Source organism: Oncorhynchus nerka, linkage group LG12 (genome assembly GCF_034236695.1).
Source record: "Oncorhynchus nerka isolate Pitt River linkage group LG12, Oner_Uvic_2.0, whole genome shotgun sequence".
NCBI classification, from domain to species: Eukaryota; Metazoa; Chordata; class Actinopteri; order Salmoniformes; family Salmonidae; genus Oncorhynchus; species Oncorhynchus nerka.
In genome coordinates, this window is record NC_088407.1 from 46,153,826 (window position 1) to 46,180,374 (window position 26,549).

The window sequence follows — 26,549 nt, forward strand, 5'->3', positions numbered from 1 at the left end:
TTCCAGGTGAATCTGATTGAGAGAATGCCAAGAGTGTGCAAACCTGTTATCAAGGCAAAGGGTGGCTACTTGGAAGAATTTCTAATATTAAATATATTTTGATTTGTTTAACACTTTTTTTGGTTACTACATGATTCCATGTGTTATTTCATAGTTTTGATGTCTTCACTATTATTCTACAATATAGAAAAATAAATCAGAAAAACCCTGGACTGGTACTGTACAATTACATCAGGTTTTGAAGGTTATATGTCTAAAAGTTTAAATAGAATACTGATGACTGAGAATGACTGAGAAATTGGTACCGTGAGTAAGTGGCCTAGTGGTTAGAGCGTTGGACTAGTAACCGAAAGGTTGCAGGATTGAATCCCCGAGCTGACAAGGTAAAAAAAATCTGTCGTTCTGCCCCTGAACAAGGCAGTTCGCCCACTGTTCCTAGGCTGTCATTGAAAATAAGAATTTGTTCTTAACTGACTTGCCTAGTTAAATAAAGTTAAAATAAAAATCTTGTCAAGCTGTTTCTGCACTAGCCAACCAGGCTGTGAGAAAGTCACATGGTCCCTTAAAATGGGCTGTCCTCGGACTGTTATGACATGAGATCAGTGTGCCACTGGCAGCTTGATATTGGACCTCTAAAGGGGTACTGTCTCGGAGTCAGAATCTATAGTGCCTTGCAAAAGTATTCAGACCCCTTGGATTTCTTCACATTTTATTGTTACAAAGTGGGATCAAAATTGATTTAATTGTATTTTTTTTTGGTCAATCTACACAAAATATGTCAAACAGCATGTTTTTTTTTTATATAAGATGAATACAAATGTAATAACTAAAATATAGTAGTTGCATAAGTATTCAGCTCCCCGCGTCAATGCACGTTAGAAATACCTTTGGCATTGATTACTGCTGTGTCTTCTTGGTTAAGTCTATAGGAGCTTTGCACACCTGTATTGTGCCATTTTTGGCCATTTATTCTTTTCAAAATTATTCACGCTCTGTCAAGATGTTGAGGAATATGACTAGACCGCAACTTTCATGTCTTGCCATAGATTTTCAAGCAGATTTAAATCAAAACTGTTACTTGGCCACTCAGGAACATTCACTGTCTTCTTGGTAAGTATCCGGTGTAGATGTGTCCTTCTGAAAGGTAAATTCCTCTCCCAGTCTGCTGTAAAGCAGATCAAAGCAGGTTTTTCTCTAGAATTTTGCCTGTGCTTAGCTCTATCCCGTTACTTTTTATCCTGAAAAACTCTGCAGTGTTTGCAGATGTTAAGCATGCCCATACCATGATGCAGCCATCTCCATGCTTGAAAATAAGGAGGCAGTTACTCGGTGATGTGTTGTGTTTTTTCCCAAACATAAGGCTTTGCAAGTAGACCAAAAACCCTATTCCTTTCTTCTTCATGTTTTTGAATAGATTTATTCTCTATATTCGTATTCTTCTTTTCACTGTCATTTAGGTCATTACTGTGAAGTCACTACAATGTTGTTGATCAATCCATCAGTTTTCTCCCATCACAGCCATTGAATTCTGTAGCAGTTTTAAAATCACCAATGGCCTCATGGTAACATTCCTGAGCAGTTTCATTCCTGTCCTGCAGCTAAGTTCAGAAGGATGACTGTATCTTTGATGTGTCTGGGTGGTTTAATACATCATCCACAGCATAATTATTAACTTGACCATGCTTAATGAAATATCCAATTGTCTGATTTGTTATTGTTACCCATCTACCAATCACTGCCCTGCTTTACTTGGCCGAGGGACCTTACAGATATCGTATGTATGGGAGACAGAGGTTTAGTCGTAAAAACAAAACAAAAAAAATCACACAAAGTGAGTTCATGTAACTTATTATGTGATTTGTTAAGCCACATTTTACAAATGAACTCATTTAGGCTTGCCTAAACAAAAGGACTGAATAATTAAGCAAACAACTATATTTACTTTGTAACACAATAAAATCCAAGGGGTCTGAATACTTTTGCAAGGCGCTGTATCAGTCTCCTCTAAATCCCCAGAGCAAACTGCTCCTTGTTCTACGCTCCCTTTCCGACCTACTTTATTTCCAGCCTCTCTCTTTGTCTTTGTCTGTGTATCTTTCTCTCTCACACACACGCAAGCACTCACGCACACATTCTCTCTATCATTTACCAAAGAAAAACGTTTGCACGTTAGAGAAACTCTCCAGAGGTTGTCAGTATTCTCCTGTATAATACAGTACTTTATAAGACCAAACTTATTCACCAACTGAGCAACCCCAGTCATATCCCTCTTCCCACAAACCCCTTATGGCATTGTATCTTGATAGAATCAGAATCTCTTTCTGGTTTGCCAGTGATGACATGGAGATGTGTGTAATGGGACTCACCATTACATTGTGAGCTGCCCTGCTTCCCTATACAGTGTGGAGAACAAGTATTTGATACACTGCCGATTTTGCAGGTTTTCCTACTTACAAAGCATGTAGAGGTCTGTAATTTTTATCATAGGTACACTTCAACGGTAAGAGACTAAATCTAAAACAAAAATCCAGAAAATCACATTGTATGATTTTTAAGTAATTAATTAGCATTTTATTGCATGACATAAGTATTTGATACATCAGAAAAGCAGAACTTAATATTTGGTACAGAAACCATTGTTTGCAATTACAGAGATCATACGTTTCCTGTAGTTCTTGACCAGGTTTGCACACACTGCAACAGGGATTTTGGCCCACTCTTCCATACAGACCTTCTCCAGATCCTTCAGGTTTCGGGGCTGTCACTGGGCAATACGGACTTTCAGCTCCCTCCAAAGATTTTCTATTGGGTTCAGGTCTAGAGACTGGCTAGGCCACTCCAGGACCTTGAGATGCTTCTTACGGAGCCACTCCTTAGTTGCCCTGGCTGTGTGTTTCGGGTCGTTGTCATGCTGGAAGACCCAGCAACGACCCATCTTCAATGCTCTTACTGAGGGAAGGAGGTTGTTGGCCAAGATCTCGCGATACATGACCCTATCCACCCTCCCCTCAATACGGTGCAGTCGTCCTGTCCCATTTGCAGAAGAAAATCCCCAAAGAATGATGTTTCCACCTCCACCTCATGCTTCACGGTTGGGATGGTGTTCTTGGGGTTGTACTTTATCCTTCTTCTTCCTCCAAACACAGCGAGTGGAGTTTAGACCAAAAAGCTCTATTTTTGTCTCATCAGACCACCTTCTCCCATTCCTCCTCTGGATCATCCAGATGGTCATTGGCAAACTTCAGACGGGCCTGGACATGCGCTGGCTTGAGCAGGGGGACCTTGCGTGCGCTGCAGGATTTTAATCCATGACGGCGTAGTGTGTTACTAATGGTTTTCGTTGAGACTGTGGTCCCAGCTCTCTTCAGGTCATTGACCAGGTCATGCCGTGTAGTTCTGGGCTGATCCCTCACTTTCCTCATGATCATTGATGCCCCATGAGGTGAGATCTTGCATGGAGCCCCAGACCGAGGGTGATTGACCTTCATCTTGAACTTCTTCCATTTTCTAATAATTGCGCCAACAGTTGTTGCCTTCTCACCAAGCTGCTTGCCTATTGTCCTGTAGCCCATCCCAGCCTTGTGCAGGTCTACAATTTTATCCCTGATGTCCTTACACCTTCTCTGGTCTCGGCCATTGTGGAGAGGTTGGAGTCTGTTTGATTGAGTGTGTGACAGGTGTCTTTTATACAGGTAACGAGTTCAAACAGGTGCAGTTAATACAGGTAATGAGTGGAGAACAGGAGGGCTTCTTAAAGAAAAACTAACAGGTCTGTGAGAGCCGGAATTCTTACTGGTTGGTAGGTGATCAAATACTTATGTCATGCAATCAAATGCCAATTAATTACTTAACAATCATACAATGTGATTTTCTGGATTTTTGTTTTAGATCCCGTCTCTCACAGTTGATGTGTACCTATGATAAAAATTACAGATCTCTACATGCTTTGTAAGTAGGAAAATCTGCAAAATCGTCAGTGTATCAAATACTTGTTCTCCCCACTGTAGCTATCAATGGAAGATCATTACCGCTCGAGCCTCCATCTATCAATACATACCCACGGGCCTTCCTTGGCTGGGACTTTTCACACCATGCTGAATTAGATTTAATCTCCATTTCATACCTCTCTCTTTTGCTCTTATCGAAGTCTGACTGTGTTCAGGTTATGCAACAGTACTGTGAACAATTAGTACCTTTTGAGAATTTAGTCACAATTCAGAAGATAGTTGATATGTAGATTACATATTGTATATTGATACATGCGTAGATAATAAATAATATATTATTTTTCTAAATGACTGTGAAATGTTGTTTAGTTCATTCATATCTAATGTACATTATGTCTAATCATGCACTTCAATTACCTAAAAGACTATTCAGCAGTTTTGGGCACAGCCTAAATGAAGACCTCATGATACCATGAGCTGTTTTGACCCTGTCTGTCTGCCCGTCACTCTACTTCCTGTCTAGTTCTCTACATGATCACAAGGATGATTTTCACAAGCGCCTGTCCTACACCACCCACAAACTAGAGATGGTGGAGTCTGAGTTTGACTCCACCCGTCAGTACCTGGAGACGGAACTCCGTCGAGCCCAAGAAGAGTTGGAGAAATTCACTGACAAACTACGCAGGTATGTCAGCCCTGTTACATGACGTCAGTCCCGGTACACCATGTCAGTTCCTTTACCTCATGTCCTTCCCGTTACTCCATGTCAGTCCCGTTATGCCATCTTTATTCTCTTACCAGAGCTCCTGTGTCTAACAAAGCGTGACTATGCCATCTTTCACTTCAACCTAATGAGTCAATGGATTTACAAATCGACTAATTAAACTGAGTCTGCATTGGGAATAATCTAATGCAGGGTTCTACAACTATTGTCTATGATCCTATCCCTGCAGTAACATTGCCTGGCTACCCTTCCACATTGCTCTGGTCAACTGATTTTTCTTCTTCCAAGATTAGTCTGGATTTCTCTCCCTCCCCAACAATTTCTATAATGCGAACACATTCTGGCTGGTCCCAGAAACCGATTGGTTACTACATGAAGAAGTTATGAACTTTGATACTCTGATTGGTTAGATTTGTTAGAGACGATCCAATCGCTGATGAATTTGTTTTGTACAATGCCCCTCATTTCGAAGTCAGACAAACGACTTCTAGGATGGCAGTCTCAGACTTAATGTATGTAGCGATCGATAGAGCAGTGGAGTTAAATTCAGGGTGAGTCGTCTGGCAGGCAGGAACACACCTTGATTCAACTAATCAATGTCTTCAGTCCGACCCATAATTAGCCGAATCATCTGTGTTACTGCAGGGCAAGATGATCGAAAGCCAGTAATAATTCAAATGTAAGTCATTTACAACAGAAGTACTGTGGCTTTTCCTTTCACCAGAGACAAAGAAAAATGTTTATTTTAATTAAAAAGGTCACATTTTCTGACTTAAAGTAATTGATATTCCCAATTAATAAGGTGAGACGGGAGAATTGAAACATATTTTAGAGTTGTTTTAAAAATCAATGTACTTTTAACACTGATGTAAAGATTTCAAAATGTACATTTGTCTGCTAACTAAAAGTAACATTCAGAGAACTGTGCTAAATGTGTCTTTTTCACAGTTCTGCCTTAAGTCTGAAAAAAATCCCGATGTTACAATTAACCCCAATAGCAGGGTTAGTTGAAACAGTTTATTGGACATTATCTTTAATAGTACAAATGAGTAGTAATTCAACAATGTTAAGATTTGAAACTGATATATTTGGATGAAAATACACTAAATTGACAAAATATTGTCATTTTATATTTTAGGCATGCTATATTTAAAAAACATATTTTGTATAAGCATTCAACATTATTTTTTCTAAGGTGTAATCTTAGTTGCACTGCCAACATTTATGTAAAAATCTTAATTTGTCTATATACTATATCATTTTAGGTAAGGGGTAAGTTGTAACACTGTGTTACAACTAACCCCAAGTATACTAATTAAAGGCTTGTAAGAAGAAAAATATATTATTGTCATGAACTATATTCATCAAAATACCTTATCTTACTGATAACAAATATCTACTGTATGTTAGATATATGGAGAATGTTCCACAGATCAATAATCACTTGATTCATGAATTTCAAAATCTTCATAGTCATGTTTGTAAAGACACTAACCATCGGCTCATTGAATAACACCTTTCTAAGTGGCTTCTAATTGGAGTTGTTTATTCTGTAACCTGTGTTACAATTGTCCCCGGTCTCTCCCTGCAATACCAAATGTTTTTTGGCCTACAATTTAACTTGACAGGAAACAAAGAAATATATATAGAACGTGTTATGAGCTCAATCATTGTTGAGCAGCCTGAAATATAACCTCCAAATCCACTTCTAAAGCACAGTCTTCTTCTATAACAGACATTTTTTACAATGAATCTCCAAATGCTTGTATCCAAACCCCCAAGAGACTGGGGCCAGTGATAATAACATGCAGAAAGCACTGTGTGCTGACAGCCATAGTAGCCTAATGCGGGTAATGATTTAACTAATGGAAGGTGAAAGAACAGCTTATTCCATTAATCCCACTAATGTTTTGGAAGCCGACCAGACAGTGTTTTGTGCTGGGAAACGCACCTCGACCCGTGCTGAAATGTTGCCAAAATCCTCAGCTCATTCATGAGTCATGCATAAGTCCTATGGGTTTGATTCTGCATTTTCCATCACCTTTTCTCTCCTAAAAAAAAAAAAATTCTGCTTTCATCACATGAAATGCGTTTCTCCATGCTTCAATTGTGAGGATTCACATGTAAAAAGTATTACTGTTCAGTATAGTACAGTAAATCAGATATATCCATTGAATGATCTTGAAATTCAAATAACTGTTTTTGGATTTTCATATTCATCATCTTGAATTAAAGGGCAATTAATTATTTGGTTTTGAAAGCATATTCAGACTCGAGACTATGTTTCATCAATGTGTACTCTTTCCTGTCCTGCAGGATCCAGAGCAGTTATGCAGCTCAGCAGAGGATCAATCAAGACCTGGAGGACAAGGTGCACAGGACAGTAAGACTGCTGCTTCAGCCATACACTCCGCTGCTTCAGCCATACACTCCGCTGCTTCAGCCATACACTCCGCTGCTTCAGCCATACACTCCGCTGCTTCAGCCATACACTCCGCTGACACCCACTTCCAATACTACACAATGTTTTCACTTTTGACACTGTGATTTGTTCTGCCGGTTAAGCTCAATCAAGCAGAACTGAAGTAACGCCATCCTTCACATTTGACTCCACTGAGCCGGTGTACAGTGAAATGACCTAAAAACAACTCTATTGTTCCCGGCAGTTTGCTGCGAGACTCCCAAACAGCATTGTGTCTGCCTCTGATAGTCTATACTGGTGTCAACGAAGAAACGAAGAAACAGCAGCTCACCCTCAGGTCTCCTGGAATCTTCCCGAGACCTGCGAGAAGACCATTTGAATTGGCAACATTTCAACCTTAAAATGGCATTCCTACCTTCATTACTCCGTGTTACATTACATCACCTAGTGTGCCCATAAAGTCCTGTCCCTTAAGCACTTCTTCACTCCTAAGAGTCTCCACCTCTTCACAGTTGTGGCGGAGGGGCATTACCAAGATGTTGCTATTGACATTGCAGGGAGAGATTTGTTGCGTCCTAATGCTCCCTGTAAGTACCTCAGCTCTCACTTTGTTCTCATAAATAATGTAGGAGGTGGATGGAGGTTTGCTCTACGCTCCCCACCGGCCACTCTGGTGGCACCCTTGGGGCCCCTGGTGAATACAGAATCTAAGGAATAAGCTCTATTTAGGGCAGCCTGGGGTGCAGCTCCATTGCACCACACTCCAGTGAATTGAGAAATCACGTTTACTTCCCCTGCAACCATTCCAATGATGGTTGTCAAGTCGATGTCTTGATAGTTACACCTCCGCCGTGCACCTTATGTTGCATTTACAATGGAGTTATTTTAATGTCTCATATCCTTTAAGATAAAAAAGGCTTTAGAATATGAATGTTGCTGATAAGGCTGACCTGTTGGTCAGGGTCTGGCATCAGTGCATGAAAGGGGAAAGCCCCAGCTCGGTTTCACTAAGCAACACATAGAGCATAGCATCACACACGTACGTATGCATGCACGCTTGCATCACACACACCCTCGTCCCTCATGGAGAGACTACATAACAGAAATGGTAGCGTCACGTCTGCCAAAAGACTGCTGAATGCAACGACTAACGAGCAACCGTAGTTCTGGTGCTTTGGTTTCCCGTCACTGGTTATTTTGACTTATCAGGATTGGGTGAAGATGGTACTTAACGTGGGGGGGGGGGGGGGGGGGGGGATTTCAAGCAATGATTTCAAGCAGAACGTTATTGGAAGGGGTGGAGCTTTGTCTGAGATCTTCAGTTTAGGGGGGTTTGAAACTTTGTTAGTCTCGTTAGTATATTTTCCTTATACATCTCCCACCAGAACCTGATCGAGCATCTGACACAATCTCACGCACACACTTACGCACGTGCACACACACGGCTCTGAGGCACCTTGGCCCCTGTAATTGGAGCTCGGACAGATGGGCTATAGGAGTGAGTGAGTGAGTGAGTGAGTGAGTGAGTGAGTGAGTGTGTGTGTTTGAAGACGTGTGCGACAGACTGCTAAGAGGCTCACCAGCTTTGTTTTGTAAAATAGAGCCAATATAACATAGGCCAAACAGTAAAAAAAATTATAACAAGAACAGCTATCATGAAAATATTAAAAGTAAGAACACCTAAGAATGGGTATATTGATTATTCCATACCCCCCCTGAATTGAGGTGGAGCTGTCTCTCTTGGTGATCGGTTATGTGGTCTGTGGTTTGAGATCTTAGATGAGAACTCCAGTATAATTGATCCGAACATGCGGTCTCCCTTGGTGAGAGGCCCCTCTCACCACTCTAAAAGCAATTACATGATCAGAGACGGAGCGCAATCCATGTCCAAATTGATAGAACCTGCCATAGAACCTTGTTAGAAAACTACTACAACTTCTTTTTCTGGGCATATCTCTCCCAATCTCCCCCGACAAGAGCACCCCTTTCCATTCGTTCCTCCTTCAGACCCCAAAGACACTGTCATTAATGTTCAAGAGGAGTCCCTGGTCAGGCCTCAGGTCCATATTTAAGACGTACTGTATGACTGTATCATGATTAAAAAGAGATTTTTAATCTCATCAAAACAGAAGTTTGAGTCAATGGCTGATTCTCCGTGGCCATTTTAATAGAATACGACTGTGTGAAATTAATGTATTTTCCCAACCACCTCTTAGATGATTAAGATGATTGCCTCAGGCAAGAGATTGTGGTGATAACACTGTTCATACAACATTGTCTCAACATTAACCCTAGATATGCCTATTTGTGGGCTACATGTTTTGTAGGCCTATTATATCCATTGGTGCTGAGGTATAAGAAAACTAATAGCCTATCTATTACATGTCGTTATATGACAAATTTCGAACATTGATCCAGGCAAAGTACTGTATATTATTTACACCAGTTCTACAGTATTTGTGTATTATTCGCTGTTTCTTCACCCATCGCTCTTTAGCATGTCACAAAAGACAACAGCCACAAAATGTATCCTGAATCATATTCTGTCACACACTTCTACTGTATTCCAGTCATGTGATTTTTAAAAAAAAATTTAAGTGGTTGGCTTTTCAAAGGAATTAGCTTCCTTGAACCTTGGTGTAACTAATCACCATTTATGACAGGAAGTAGTACAGGATTGCTTCAGAAGCATGCCTCATTGTGATTGCCATTCCTTTTGATGTCTCGAAATGGCATTTTAAGGGCAAAATATTTCTCGAGCAGGAAATGGTCTTAGACACTCGGTGACAAAGAGGTTCAATCAAATCATGCAATTAAAAAGTTCTGGAGGAGAAACTACAGGGAAGGTCATTAGAAAAAAAAACTACAAACTAAACTATTAAAACAACCAAGTAAGAGAATAGAGTGGGAGGATTTCCACAAGGGTTTCTATTATTTTGCATCGGGACAAGAGTTGTTTCAGACCATGTTACTCAACTACGGCCCAGAGTGTAACCTGGTCAGGTCACATGGTCAGTGAAAAACCCTCCCTGGACCCTGGCTGTGGCGACTCGTGTTGACAGAGCTGTGGAGCTGTCTGCCTGGTCAGTGCTGAAAAGCCATTTGGGCGAAGGCCAGAGGAAAGGGCCCTCTCCGGGGTGCTGAACTAGTGCTGCCTAGCCAGCAGCACACTGAACCATATTAAATATCATATTAACTGTACCTTAACTATGTCTAACACTTTTCTAGCTCTACATAGATCAAAATAGTATTTCGTAAAATACCATTTTGAACTGTATATAGATTAGTAGAATAGAAGGCCCCCAGAACAAATGTGTACTCTAATGACTACTTTAATTAGACCATCAGAATAGAGTGGAAAGCTTAATGAAGCCTTGGTTCTATGAGGAAGGGTTAGCTTGCCTCCTCATGACACCAGTGAACAAGGTCATTATTGGGGCTGAGGCTCCTGGAGTGGTTGTTGTTTTTGTTAGTGTTGTTGTCCAAAGCCACCACACACGATCTGGGGGCGAAATGGCTAACAGCTAATGAATGATTCACATACAGTATGGCACCTTGAGGGTAATATTGCTCTTGTGATCAAGGAGATGTTTGTGTGTGTGCTTGCACACAAGCAGGGGTGTGTGTGCCTTTCAAGATCCTGGCTAAGCAGGCAGCTCCCGGCCCTACTGGCACTGCAGTGAGCGGTGCTGACACTCTTAGTCTAATTAGAGTTCTCATCAGGGTGTGCTGCCTTTCTGCCATGCTCACCAGTGTGCCAGAAGAGCCTGTTTTCTGAGCCGTACATTTCTCAATGTGCTATTCGCAGTGCACTCATTAGTCAATGCTTTTCAATGAAAAGTGTAAATTACACCCAGGGGATAGGCATCACAGAACATACAGCTCACCAAATTGAGTTATTGTTGCCACCGTTCTGCATCTTTGTTTGTTTACCAAGCTTCTTCAAATCAAATATATTTCTAAAGCCCTTCTTACATTAGCGGATATCTCAAAGTGCTGTACAGAAACCCAGCCTAAAACCCCAAACAGCAAGCAATGCAGGTGTAGAAGCAAGGTGGCAAGGAAAAACTCTATAGAAAGGCCATAAACCTAGGAAGAAACCTATTTTATTTTGTAAATTTTATTTCACCTTTATTTAACCAGGTAGGCTAGTTGAGAACAAGTTCTCATTTACAACTGCGACCTGGCCAAGATAAAGCATAGCAGTGTGAACAGACAACAACACAGAGTTACACATGGAGTAAACAATAAACAAGTCAATAACACAGTAGGAAAAAAAGAGTCTATACATTGTGTGCAAGAGGAGGTAGGCGAATAATTACAATTTTGCAGATTAACAATTCTAGCAACATTAAGGAGGCCTGCGTCTTGTGACGGTAGCGTACGTGTAGGTATGTACCACAGGACCAAATCGGAAAAACAGGTAGGGAGCAAGCCCATCTAATGCTTTGTAGGTTAGCAGTAAAACCCTGAAATCAGCTCTTGCCTTAACAGGAAGCTTGTGTAGAGTGTTGTGTAGCTTGTGTTTATTGTGTAGAGAGGCTAGCACTGGAGTAATATGATCAAATGTTTTGGTTCTAGTCAAGATTCTAGCAGCTAGTAACTGAAGTTTATTTAGTGCTTTACCCGGGTGGCCGGAAAGTAGAGCATTACAGTAGTCTAACCTAGAAGTAACAAAAGCATGGATTCATTTTTCTGCATCATTTTTGGACAAAGTTTGATTTTTGCAATGTTATGTAGATGGAAAAAAATCTCTCCTTGAAACAGTCTTGATATGTTCGTCAAAAGAGAGATCAGGGTCCAGAGTAACGCCGGAGGTCCTTCACAGTTTTATTTGAGACGACTGTACAACCATCAAGATTAATTGTCAGATTCAACAGAAGATCTCTTTGTTTCTTGGGACCTAGAACAAGCATCTGTTTTGTCCGAGTTTAAAAGTAGAACATTTGCAGCCATCCACTTCCTTGTCTGAAACACAGGCTTTCCAGCGAGCGCAATTTTGGGGCTTCGCCATGTCCATTTCGATGAAACAACTGTTTGTCATCAGCATAGCAGTGAAAGTTAACATTATGTTTCCGAATCACTTCACCAAGAGGTAAAATATATAGTGAAAACAATAGTGGTTCTAAAATGGAACCTTGGGGAACACCGAAATGTACAGTTGATTTGTCAGAGGACAAACCATTCACAGAGACAAACTGATATCTTTCCGACAGATAAGATCTAAACCAGGCCAGAACTTGTCCGTGTAGACCAATTTGGGTTTCCAATCTCTCCAAAAGAATGTGGTGATCGATGGTATCAAAAGCAGCACTAAGGTCTAGGAGCACGAGGACAGATGCAGAGCCTCGGTCTGATGCCATTAAAAGGTAATTTACCACCTTCACAAGTGCAGTCTCAGTGCTATGATGGGGTCTAAAACCAGACTGAAGCATTTCGTATACACTGTTTGTCTTCAGGAAGGCAGTGAGTTGCTGCGCAACAGCTTTTTCAGATAAAATTGAGAGGAATAGGAGATTCGATATAGAGCCAATTTTAATTTATTAATTTATTTTTTATATTTTCTGGGTCAAGGTTTGGATTTTTCAAGAGAAGCTTTATTACTGCCACTTTTAGTGAGTTTGGTACACATCCGGGGTATAGAGAGCCGTTTATTATGGTCTTGCTAGTTTTCTCAGCATTTGACGTACCCAACATGCATTACCCGTTATCCATTAGCCAGGCTTGTCACGGATTGATGTAAAAAAATCTCAAACAGCAATCAAACTTGAGCTAGATAAAGACATGAACTAAAGCTTCTTCAAAAGATACTGTCTCTCACCCTAAGAGTTGAACTGGGGCCAGAAGGGAAAAGGAGATAAAGAAAACCTAAAATATTTAGTTGAAGCACATCAAACTTTAGATTAATTGGCTTTCAAGTCACATATGGCCAGCCCTATCCTTTAGAGACTTGTAGGCATTTCAGAGAATTTTACACCGATTGATCATTGAAAACTTTTGAGCAGGTAGTTATTTATTTCTTGAGAGGCTGATATCCTTTTTTTTTTTTCAGGTTACAAATGGTATTTTTTCTCAGAAGCCTGTAAATCTTGTATTTCTCTCTCCCCTTCCCCAACTCTAGTATACAGTAATTGCGTCTCGTGGGGGGGAGGGGCTCCGTTTGTTGTCAGGTGAAGACAGCAGTTCAGTGGAGACAGCCAGGCAGGGGGATATAAAAATAAATAAATAATAAGAACACACTGCAAAACACAATTTATCTCCAAATTGAGGCTAAAGTGAGGGACAAGGATTGCATCTGCATGTACAAATTTGATTTTTCAATATTCACATAAGCCCAGTCGTATTCTGCAGTCTATGATTTAAAAAGTTCTCTAACCTCTGTAAATTGCCTTGCTGCCCCGTTGTGTGAGGCATTGGCACATCAAATGATCTAACTTTGGCTGGATGTGGATGAAAGTACAGTAGGCTACACTGTCGACTCTATGGGGAACAAAAAAAGTGTTCAAGTCATGGATGGCCATGACTAGGTCTGTTGCGGTGACCATATTACCACCACAACGCCAGTCATGAGTCAATATACTTAAGTATATTTAAAACCAAATACTTTTACTCAGGTGACTCACTTTTACTTGAGTCATTTTCTTTACTCATGTATGACAATTGGGTACTTTTTCCACTACTGGCCACTTCATATGCGCAGTCTCACTCTCTCCAGACTGGGAAAAAAATGGCCTTTCGATTTTATTCAGCTAAGTTCAATTATATTCTTCTTACTATAAAAGCATATAGTATTAAATTAATGGCACGGGACTTAGAAACATATCTTGTCTGCTAAATGAACAAGCCTACAGCCTATGGCAAGGCACATAGCCAGATTACATACAGTAATACGACTCATATTGTTCTTCTGAAATAAATGTTCTTCACATCATCATGCTTCTTTAAACTTGCCTAAAATAAACAATGGATTTATTGTGATGGTGTATATTTAATTGATTGAGACTTTTTTTCAAATGTAGATGTTCCAAAGGTGCTTGTATGTGTGGAGGCCATTACTCACTCTCAACCCCAACAATTGTAATTAAATAAAGCCTCAAACTGTACTGCCAAGATGGTATATGACCATGTCAGTCATCATATGCAAATCTATAATATCCTTCACTCTTTTAATCTATGGGCAACCTCTAGACGATTTATAATATTCGGATGTTAATCAGCCCATGGCAGAATGTCAATCCAAACAGGTTGCAGATTAGGGTATTCAACTAACCCAAGAAACAGTTAAAGTGAGTCATTCAAATTCAAGCGAAATGTACTGGCTACAACTCACATTTTTACAATTTCCACCTTCCCTGGAGTGGACACGCTCAATACCTTTCTGGCAACTTTACAAACCCATTCCACGTTAGGAAGGGCTAGTTTTGTGAGAGGTGGTTTTGGGATGTGAAAATCTCTGAAAAAAGCCAGGGACAAGGCATTAGCAGCTTTGGAGACTCGTGTCAGGAGGAGACTCATGTCAGTCTCCTATGTCGGAGGTATATAGCAAGACTCACCTTCCCCCAGAGTGAAAAGTGATTACAATGCTGCACATAATGTGCCTGAATGAGACTGCCAAAGCAACATGCCAGAACAGATTAATGAGAGACTTCCAGAATGGATTTGAATATCAATGCCAACCCGTTGCTTGAAGTGACAATAATTGACTTCTATTAAAACTGCTCCCCCACCCCCGTGTTTCAAAAACAATCGTGACCCTTGTGCGGTGGAGACTCAATGATGCATCCTTTGTCAAATCCTATCACACAACAGGGGATTAACAATTATTGGGTGAAGGGGGGGAAAGGATCTTGTTGGCATGTAATTGTTTGAGGCTAAATCTCAGGAAATACTAAGGTGTCAAACATTGACCATTGCTTTAACCGCTTTAATTTCTCTGGACTATGATCGATGCTTCCCCCACCCCCCTGGCAGAGTAATTGATTTTATTTGGGCTCTGGCCAGTGAAGTCTTATTTTAATTAAGACCTGCTACTGGCATAGAGAGCAGGAACACTGACTGACTGGCTGACTGACTGCTCGACACCTCTTCTCACTCTCCTTTCTCTTCCTGGTCTTTCAATTCCTCCGCTCGCGCTCCCTTCACTCCTTTAGTCCCAGCACCATGAGGACGAGAAAAGAGCGCTGAGCCGGGAGATCCTCGCCCTCAACAATCACCTCCTGGAGGCTGAGATCACCATTGAAAAGCTCAGGGGAGACAACGTGAGTATACTGTATAAGCCAGTCGTTGCGAATCGGGGAATCACTGAAACAACTAAACGGCCAGTTAGACGACCAATGCCCGGTGGCGGCCTTGCCACGTGTGCCACCTATAACATGAACCCAACATAAAAACCTGCGCTGATAGTACATTCTTTGAAGTGCTACTGTCTGGAGAGAGACACGTGAAAAAGTATCTCTATTTTTGATACTGAATGTTATCAGATCTTCAACCAAAACCTAACATTAGCTCAAGTGAACCGGAGTTCACAAATAAAACACGTTTTGTACTTATTTTACTTATTGAATTAACAAAGTTATGCAACACACAATTCCCCTGTGTGAAAAAGTAATTGCCCCCTTACACTCAATAACTGGTTTGGCCACCTGTAGATGCAATGACTCCAACCAAATGCTTCCTGTAGTTGTTGATCAGTCTCTCACACTGCTGTGGAGGAATTTTGGCCCACTCTTACATGCAGCACTGCTTCAACTCATTCATGGATAACATGGGTCCCATTGTGCCTGGCGAAAAGCAAAACACTGCATTCCACAGTAAGAACCTTCTACCAACGGTCAAGCATGGTGGTGGTAATCCCAGACCTAATCCCAATTGAGATGTTGTGGCAGGACATGAAACGAACAGTTCATGCTTGAAAACCCACAAATGTTGCGGAGTTAAAGCTGCTCTGCGTGGAAGAGGGGGTCAAAATTCCTCCACAGTGACGTGAGAGACTGATCAACAACTACAGGAAGCGTTTGGTTGGAGTCGTTGTAGCAAAAAGGTGGCAAATTACTTTTTCACAGCATACAGCACATGCTCGTTCCTTGACATAGACTGACCTGGTGAATTCAGGTGAAAGCTATGATCTCTTATTGATGTGACTTGTTAAATCCACTTCAAATCAGTGTAGCTGAATGGGAGGAGACCAGGTTAAAATACAGATTTTTAAGTCTTGAGGCATGAATTGTGTGTGTGTGCCATTCAGAGGGTGAATGGGCAAGATAAGTGCCTTTGAACAGGGTATGGTAGTAGGTGCCAGGTGCACTGATTTGAGTGTGTCAAGAACTGCAATGCTGCTGGGTTTTTCACACTCAACATTTTCTTGTGTGTATCAAGAATAGTCTACCACCCAAAGGACATCCAGCCAACTTGACAACTGTGGAAAGCATTGGAGTCAACATGGGCCAGCATCCCTGTGGAATTTATGCCCCATCAAATTGAAGCTGTTCTGGGGGCAAAGGGGGGGTGCAACTCAATATTAGGAAGGTGTTCATAATGTTTTGTACTCTGTGTACAGTAGTTACTCCTAAATCAATAGGGGATTTGAGACTGTAAGCAGGTTTAAAGCTAGAGTCTGGATTTGGCCCTGGGGACCTACTGTGTCAATCTACGGTCTTAGTCTTGTTGATGTGAATCCCCAAGCATCTGCCTAGCTTCGCACTCTACCTAGCTCTCTGCAGGGCTGCTGTGCTAGCTAGACACATCTGAGCCATTGGGCATGATGAGAATCCCCTTGAATCCAGGGAGGCTGATTGGGGTCAGAATTAGGTCTTACAGGAGAACTTGATCTGTTAGCAGGAGTAGGCAGACATTTTGTCATAAGGGAATGCTTTAAATTAATTGGAGATGGCGAACTGATTCTAATATGAGGAAGACCAAATAAGTCATTAGGTTGACTCTGGCTGCATTTACAGATGTGGAAGGAAGAGTTGGGTGTAACGGTAAATGTGTCTTTGTCACCTATTTTTTGTTGCTGTACCTACTTCTGTTAGCAACAGCTTTCACAGCTAGCCATTTCCCTCTGGTTGCAGTCAAAAGCTATTCTCTCAGTTAGCATGGAACTTCTTCACATCAGAGTCCTGAGAGAAAACAACATGGCTGACATTGAGACATCAATGACTGGATGAGACAGGTCTTTGTGCTGCCTTCAAACTACCACAGTCCCAATTGTTCTGTATGTGAGAAAAAAAATAGCACACAGTTAACTAGAAGGAGAATTGAAGCTGTCAAAGAAATGCCTTTGATGTTTATGAGAGGGCTGTCAGAGTTTGCTGTGTCACAGAGGAGTTGCAGTGGGAAAGCGAGAGCATGGATACAGACTGACAGAGAGGAAGCTTACTAGCCTAGCCTCTAGATCAGAGGAGAAGAGCCCATTTCAGAAGCCCCGTAATGAAATTACAGTGAAGAGCTTTATTGCAATTGAAAAAAGTCCCTCAGAGTTAATACGATTTTGCGGATCATTAATGCCATTGTCAGCGCCACAGGGGCCTGATGAGAAAAACAAGCACTATTTTCTGGGTGGATGGATTTGTTCCGTGGCCGGTGATGCGTTTGTTACTTCGATTGGGTTCTCCCAAAGTGTTAGACCCTCAGAGCTTTAAATTGAAGTAAACATTTGGGGTTGTCACTAGAGGGTTGAGGGGGAAAACAGCTTCAGGATGTAGCAATCAATCTGGAATATTTTTTTTCGGGGGAATTCTTTTTTGTTTGTCAAGCATTGGTAGGTTCGCAACGCCACATGCTGAAATGACTGTTTGGTCCCATTCTACTTGGTTGTAGTAATACCATGTCGTTACATGTAGCAACCTATTTGAAACAAATGTTGGTCAGTTACTCCCATTACAATTTATACACTTCTTAGTCTGCATGGCATCCCAACCTATGACTCAACAGAGTTTAATCTTTCCCATTTCCCAGGACCTTTACAGGAAGGACTGTAACCTGGCAGCGCAGCTCCTCCAGTGCTCCAAGTCACACCACAGAGCCCACAAGCTATCCGAGGTGAGTTCTGCGCTGCTCTACACTCACACTAACAAGTAGCCCCACGTATTATTTCCCCTGTTGATTTCACCGTGCAAAACCGCCTAAGACAACATCTAGTCCACTCGAAGGGGAGTAAGGAAGTGAGGTATGAGAGAGAGAAAAATCCTCACAGTTCCTCATTAAAACAAAAAATCCTCAAAAGACGTGGGACTACCTTTTAAACAATAAGGTCACGCATATATGGATGAAGTAGTAATGCAGCTATGGTATGAAATTGACAGAGTTATTGAGGTACTGTAGGATATCAGCATCCACAGCTGCTGACTCATTCGGCTCCCCATAATCATACGCCGATGAAATAACAGTGATTGGCTTTTGAAAGCACATTCCTCTTTTCGAGTCGACAAAGTGACCAATTCCAGAGCATTGACGAATCCATCACAAATGCAGCGATGAATATAGCCGAGTGCGATCAAAGGGATGCTGTATGATTTTCACTGGGACTTAACTCTGCTACCCAGCCAGAGAAAATGTATAGTGTACAGAGGAGCCCCTCCGGAAAGCTGCTGAAAACAGCATGTTGGAGTGAGACTCATTAACCCTGCAGTCTCACCTACTTTTCCACTCAATTCTCAAATGGGGAAAGCAAGGCTGCAACAAATAAAATAGCTCCATACTTCAAAACACTGGTATTTTTTCTGCTAGGTGTCTATTTTCAACAACAACAAAAAACAACAGTGGCTATTTTAGATTTGTTTTATTCTCAGCTGGAGACCTTGAGCACTGGTCTAATTTAAATTGAAGCTGCTCCCGGTGATTTTTTATTTATTAAGGGCCTACACACAATACCCAATAATATCAGAGTGGAATTGTTTTTCGAAATGTTTACAAATGAATAAAAAATGAAAAGCTGAAATGTGTTGAGTCAATAAGTATTCAACCCCTTTGGTATGACAAGCCTAAATACGTCCAGGAGCCTAAATACGTCCAGGAGCCTAAATACGTTCAGGAGCCTAAATACGTCCAGGAGCCTAAATACGTCCAGGAGCCTAAATACGTCCAGGAGCCTAAATACGTCCAGGAGCCTAAATACGTCCAGGAGCCTAAATACGTCCAGGAGCCTAAATACGTCCAGGAGCCTAAATACGTCCAGGAGCCTAAATACGTTCAGGAGTAAAAATGTGTTCAACAAGACACATAATACATTGCATGGACACAATAATAGTGTTGAACATCATTTTTTTTTTTTATTGACTACCTCATCTCTGTACCCCAAAGGGCACATATTTGTAGATGGTCCAAAAAATAAGCAGACATTGAATATCCCTTTTAGAGCATTTTGAAGTTATTAAACCACTCTGCATATTTTTAGGATTAGTGGTGGTTGCATCATGTTATGGGTATGATGGTAATTGTTTTAACAAATTAGCGGAATGGATCTAAGCACAGGCAAAATCCTAGAGGAAAATCTGGTTCAGACTGCTTTCCACCAAACACTGGGAGATGAATTCACCTTTCAGCAGGGCAATAACCTAAACACAAGGCCAAATCTACACTGGAGTTGCTTATCAAGAAGACAGTTAAATGTTCCTGAGTGGCCAAGTTACATTTTCAACTTTAATCTACAGCAAGAATTGATTGGTTGTCTAGCAATGATGAACAACCAATTTGACAGAGCTTGAACGTTTTAAAGAATAGTGGGCAAATGTTGCACAATCCAGATGGGGGAAGCCCAGAAAGAGAGACAGCAGTAATCTCTGCCAAAGGTGCTTCTACAAAGTATTGACTCAGGGGTGCGAATACTTATGTAAATTAGATATTTTGAGATTTAATTTTCAATAAATGTGCAAACCTTTGGTGTGGTGTATTATGTGTTGATGGGTGGGATTTTTAATTTTTTTTTATAACTATTTTGAATTCAGGCTGTGACAACAAAATGTGGAATAAGTCAAGGGGCATGAATACTTCGAAGGCATTGTACAAGTGAGGATTGATGAAAGTGTGTGTCTTGATGTACCTCTGTCCACGAGGATGTGTGTATCCCTACAACTTAGCGATTGTAAACTGAGAAATTAGAAAAAGAAGGGCCAAAGCACAGTAATGGAGGGGTTGTGGTCAGCAAAGTTCTGACAAGTTCATTAGAGAGGGTCCCAACGGGTGTCCGAGCTAGTCTAAGTAAACACACAATAATAATTTACTTCTCTAAATTCAAACTCTAGATTGGAGTCTAGGGAACAGCATTGACAAAAACAGCTGTGTGGATGTGGCAAGCATTCGATAATGGCGTGGTTGTGAATATGTATGGGGAGATTTGATAGTGGTTGTCAGCATTGTATGAATCTATATGCAGTCTATTTTTAGGAATGCTTATGCTGGTAAGAATCGCTAAAACATTACTTTGTTAGAGCAGCAGTAGTCCTCCTTTGTTATTGATTGCTGTCATTTCTGAATCCATCTCTTAAATTCACTCCCATTTCTTCCTTTGTTTGGCTATCCAGGTTTCTTTCCTTCCTCTCTTAGAATTTCTTCTCACCATCCTGCTCTCTCTCTTTCCAGCTGCCCATTGACTTCCAGGAGCGGGTGAGCTCCCACATAGAGAAGCACGGATGCGACGTCACAATGGCACTGTGCCACTCATCCTACTCCGATGCTGTGCCCACCGCCGTCATCGCCAAGGTGCTAGAGAAGCCCGAGCCAGGCAGCAGCTGTCCAGTCACCCACTCAACCAGCCCCCAGCCATTGGTGGACGAGGGCCATGACCATGACTTCGTGACCAATAGCGTGGTCGGTGAAATCTTTCAGCGCCGTACCGCCTTCCGGACTGCCGACCTGTACTGTAGTGACACGGCCCTCTACTGCCCCGGGCGCTGGCAGGAGCGTAGGCAGAGCGTAGACGTCCACGGCCTCCCCAAGGATCTCTTCCCCCAGGCCCAGAACTCCAACCCTCAGGAGATAGCCTTCCATTCAGGTAACTTCTCCCAACACAGGGCCCCCTCCTTCCACGGAGAGTTTACTGTGGGCTCCTTGCCGCTCTCTAGCTCCTACTCCAGCTTCAGCCAGGCTTCCGAGGAGGAGAAGGGAGGGGAAGGCTGCGGCGGCGGCACCAGCAGCGTCATGTCCTCCTCCCACCAGGCGCTCTACATGGACTGGCGGGATGGGGGGTACGGTGAACACAAGAGCACCTCTTCTTATGAGAAGGACAGCCCTCCCAGCCTCAGCCTCTTCCCCAAGTCCCACAGCTTCCAGCACATGGCGATGCTCCCTTCCCCCAACCCGGCGAAAGGCGGTGGCGGCTCTTCGCCAGCGTACGTGCACACGCCGTCCTGCGGCTACAGTGAGCCGTACCACTCGCCCCACCTAGCATCGTTGCACAGCCAGGGCTCAGCCCAGGGTGGAGGAGGACCCCGGGCGGTGGAGCGCTCAGACAGCCAGGCCAGCATAGGTGTCCCCACCGAAGAAGAACTGTCTGGAAGCTGGAGGCAGCGGAGTGTAGAGGACATCAACTCGTACTCCTACAACTGCAATCCGGGCCGCATGTCTCCCTACAGCTTTTCCGAGCAGCACTTCACCTTCCAGGAGGGGGACGCGAACGTCTCTCTCCACAGCCATGTGCTGGACCAGTGCTTGGCCGCTGCCGTCGGTGGTGGCGGACTCTCACCCAGTCCCAAACACCCCAGCATGGGCCTGCGGGGCAGGCCCCAGCCCCTTTACAGAGCCAAGGAGGACAGCCAGGACTCAGAGTGCAGCCAGTTCCTCTCAGGAAGCTTGAAGGACAAGGAGAGCGGGGCGGCTGGAGCGGCACGGGGGACCATGAACAAGGAACATGTGGATGTGAGCCCCAACAGCTTGGCCAAGTCCTTAGACCACCAAAGCTCCCTGGAAGCCCCCGGTCTGCAGCAGCAACACTACCAGAGGGAGAGAGTGAGGCCCAGCCTGAGCCTAGCTGTTCCCAGGAAGAGTTCTCAACACCACCAAAAATTTGGAAGCACAGGAACAGGACTTAACAGGAAGGACAGTCTTACCAAGGCCCAGCTGTACGGCACCCTCCTGAACTGAACAGCTCGGTAACACTTTAGACTTGACAGGTATAATGCATTAAGATGCGGTTATAATTAATTGTAAGACTTGTCATAAGCACGTATGACCCCTTATAAAAAGTCTTAATATTATCTCAATGGCCAAATAACAGCAATTGTGAGCAAGTTGAAAATATACTTCATAAAAAGCCATAACATATTGTAACCCTTGTAATAAGAAATAAAAAAGCTCAAGCTTATACAATTATACCGGTTAGCTTGAAGTAGTGTTACCAACAGCTCTTCCTTTTACGCGTGACGATTATGTACATCATGTTTTCTGTGGCAAACACACAGTTGGTGTGGATTTGAGATGTTTTTGTAATCCGGTGAAGGCAGGCTTCAAGCTGTCAGATGCTACACAGCTGTGTTTTTTGGGGGGCTGTTTATGTCATGATACGGTGTAGTTATCAGAGAGACCAGACACCAGATTTCCTACAGTATATCATCCCTTATTCTCTGAGACAGCCATTCAGCAAGCTCAAAGCTATTTCGGAGAAGGCTCACAAGACAAATTATCGCTTAACAATTACGACAGTATTGAGGCAGTAACTATTGTACTAAATACATAAGCTATTAGCATTTGAAGTATGTCAGTAACACAACATAATTTAGTACAAGCATAATGTCTACCATTCATTTCGGCAGACAGACAGACCTATGCTGTGAGAGCTAAGGGCTCCAAGTTCCCATCAAACCCCCGCTATTGAGAATTTCATTACAATGGCATAATACCTACTAAAGGCTACATAAACTCCTCAGCAAAAAATAAAAAAATAAACATCCTTTCACTGTCAACTGCGTTTATTTTCAGCAAACTTAACATGTATAAATATTTGTATGAACATAACACGATTCAACAACTGAGACAAGTTCCACAGACATGTGATTAACAGAAAAAAGTAACAGTCAGTATCTGGTGTGGCCACCAGCTGCATTAAGTACTGCAGTGCATCTCCACCTCATGGACTGCACCAGATGTGCCCGTTCTTGCTGTGAGATGTGTTACCCCACTCTTCCACCAAAGCACCTGCAAGTTCCCAGAATTTTTAATGGCAATGGCCCTAGCCCTCACCCTCCAATCCAACAGGTCCCAGACGTGCTCAATGGGATTGAGATGCGGGCTCTTCGATTGGCAGAACACTGACATTCCTGTCTTGCAGGAAATCAGGCACAAAATGAGCAGTATGGCAATGTCATGCTGGAGGGTCATGTCAGGATGAGCCTGCAGGAAGGGTACCACATGAGGGAGGAGGATGTCTTCCCTGTAACGCACAGCGTTGAGATTGCCTGCAATGACAAGCTCAGTCCGATGATGCAGTGAAACACCGCCCCAGACCATGACGGACCCGCCACCTCCAAATCGATCCCGCTCCAGATTACAGGCCTCGGTGTAACGCTCATTCCTTTGACGATAATTGCGAATCCGACCATCACCCCTGGTGAGACAAAACCACGACTCATCAGTGAAGAGCACTTTTTGCCAGTTCTGTCTAGTCCAGCGACAGTGGGTTTGTGCCCATAAGTGACGTTGTTACCGGTGATGTCTGGTGAGGACCTGCCTTAGTGTCCTAAGTTTTCATAACTGTGACCTTAATTTCCTACCGTCTGTAAGCTGTTAGTATCTTAACGACCGTTCCACAGGTGCATGGTCATTAATTGTTTATGGTTCATTGAACAAGCATGGGAAACAGTTTTTAAACCCTTTACAATGAAGATCTGTGAAGTTATTTGGATTTTTACTAATTATCTTTGAAAGACAGGGTTCTGAAAAAGGGACGTTTCTTTTTTTGCTGAGTTTATGTATCCTGCTGTCTCGAAAGCTGTTAACTTCTAAGGCCTCATTTTCTCATGTACAAACTGCATGTTGTGCATTTGGAAAGTGTTCAGACCCCTTGACTTTTTCCACATTTTGTTCCGTTACAGCCTTATTCTAAAATGGATTGAATCGCCCCCCCCCCTCATCTACACACAATACCCCATAATGACAAAGCAAAATCTGTTTTTTAGAAATGTTCGCAAAATTATAAAAACATTTAAAACTGAAATATTACATTTATATAAGTATTCAGACCCTTTACTCTGTACTTTGCTGAAGCACTTTGGACAGCGATAACAGCCTGACCAAGGCCCTTCTCCCACGATTGCTCAGTTTTGCCGAGAGTCCAGCTCTAGGAAGAGTTTTGGTGGTTCCAAACTTCTTCCATTTAAGAATGTTGGAGGTCACTGTGTTCTTGGACTTTTGATGATGCAGAGATGTTTTGGTACCCACCCCACATCTGTGCCTCGACACAATCCTGTCTTGGAGCTCTATGGACAATTCCTTCGACCTCGTGGCCTGGTTTTTGCTCTGCCGTGCAGTGTCAACTGTGGGACCTTATATAGACAGGTGTGTGCTTTTACAAATTATGTCCAATCAATTGAATTTACCACAGGTAAACTCCAATCAAGTTGAAGAAACATCAAGGATGGTCAATGGAAACAGGATGCACCCGAGCTCAATTTCGAGTCTCATAGCAAAGGGTCTGAAAAGGTGTATAAATAAGTTGTTTTTTTTTTTATTGAAAATAAATTTGCACCTCATGAAAAGTTATTGCTTTGTGTAGATTGATGAGGGAAAACTATTTAATCCATTTTAGAATAAGGCTGTAATGTAACAAAATGTGAAAAAAGGGAAGGGGTCTGAATACTTTACGAATGCACTGTATGAAAAGTGTTTAACCTTTTTTAACCCTAAAGTGATTTCTTCTAGGCAGCAACTCATGGTTAGCACCTGAACATTGGGGAGAGACTACAGAAATAATTGTTAAATGTCTCTTATCCAATTGACATGCATATTGATACTTAGGAGGAAGACGTCTGAATAATAAATGTCATGCACTGGGATTCGATGAATCAAAAGAATAGACTGTTAAATAACCATTTCAAAGACATATTGTACATTGTAATACAAATGTAACAAGTTGGTGGAGCAGTATGGGGTGTTTTCCTTCCAATAATACTGAAAATAAGGAATATATATGTACAATATTATTTCTAGGAAAATATCCCCACAGAACAGACGTTGACAACCCTTTTGATAAAAAGTGAGATACTGATAAAGGATTTAAAAGGTTGCACAGTAGGGTGTAAAATAATCCATGTACCTGGGCTAATTTTACTCTGTCTAAATATTACATGTAGGAATTTGGCCAGGGCACCTAATGTCTCAACTTCACAGTTTTGATTGTCCAAGTTGGAAAAGAGCATGAATTCAATGCTGTTGCATGAATACCCAACCACTAGCTAGTACATTTTGCCTTAATTCTGTTCAGTAGCAAGTCTTCTTTTTTTCTACACTTCTGACAGTGGGTGTGTGTGTGTGTATGGTATTAATGTTAATTAATATACCAGCCAGGTTTCCTACTCTAGAATCTTGTTGGCATCAGCCGTATTGGATCTCTAACTAAAACAAGGCATTTCATTCTTTGACAAGTCCTCTCACTGTGGCTTTTTATTTTATTTTTTATAAACTTTCCCCAAAATTTTAAGACCAGGACACGTTGTTCATGCCCTGGACTCAGGATACCATCTGGGGGAGGTGGACACCTGCAAAATGCTGCTAAAGCCAGGGACAGAGAGAGCACAGAGGCAGTTGCCCCCCTCTGTGCACTGGCATCACTGTACCTCTTCCACCAGGCAGCCATTTTGGTACTTTGTCCATTTTTTTGCAGACCTGATGGTTTCCCTAAATCGAAACTACTGTACAGAAGGGGCCCAGATTCTGATCCCCTATAGACAGAGTATTTTTTATTGTGGATGTAATAAGAATATATTCAATCGTTACCATTTATATTTTTATCCTGGTTATGTTGATGTTCTTGACTTTGACCCCTGAATAAATTGTCCTCCTGTCCTGTTCTACCTCAGACTACGACAAATAACTTTTCAAGGACCAACAGGCCAGCTGGTTGTTTGATGCATGTTTCTATATTTTTGCTGTATGTTTATTTACGTATTAATAAAGGAGGTTTCTGCATTATGATGCATTAACATGACAATTATTTGGGAGCCACGTCAAATCAATCCAAATGTTATTGGTCACATACACATTTACCAGATGTTATTGCAGGTTTAGCGAAATGCTTGTGTTCCTAGCTCCAACATTGCGGTAGTATCTAACAATTCACAAAAATACACACAAATCAAAAATAATGGAATTAAGAAATATGTAAATATTAGGATGAGCAACGTCGAAGTGGCAATGACTAGAATACAGTATATACACATATGAGATGAGTAAAGCAGGATGTAAACATTATTAAAGTGACTAGTGTTCCATTATTAAATTGGCCAGTGATGCCACGTCTATAGGGCAG

The 26,549-nt window shown here is 42.0% G+C and overlaps 1 protein-coding gene across 5 annotated transcripts in view; it reads left to right on the forward strand.

Annotated features, from left to right (window-relative positions):
• The window catches only part of LOC115138272 (brain-enriched guanylate kinase-associated protein-like), a 59,418-nt gene extending 33,184 nt beyond the window's left edge, over positions 1–26,234 (forward strand). For 4 of the 5 annotated variants that reach the window (XM_029674951.2, XM_029674950.2, XM_029674954.2 and 1 more), the window contains 5 exons: positions 4,471–4,632; positions 6,988–7,054; positions 15,244–15,351; positions 18,050–18,133; positions 20,672–26,234. In XM_029674951.2, the coding sequence (XP_029530811.1) occupies positions 4,471–4,632; positions 6,988–7,054; positions 15,244–15,351; positions 18,050–18,133; positions 20,672–22,171 (1,921 nt within the window). In that variant the 3' untranslated portion in view covers positions 22,172–26,234. The remainder of the gene's footprint in view (positions 1–4,470; positions 4,633–6,987; positions 7,055–15,243; positions 15,352–18,049; positions 18,134–20,671) is intronic. The other variant, XM_029674952.2, reaches the window with a different exon arrangement.
• The last annotated feature ends 315 nt before the right edge of the window (positions 26,235–26,549 follow it).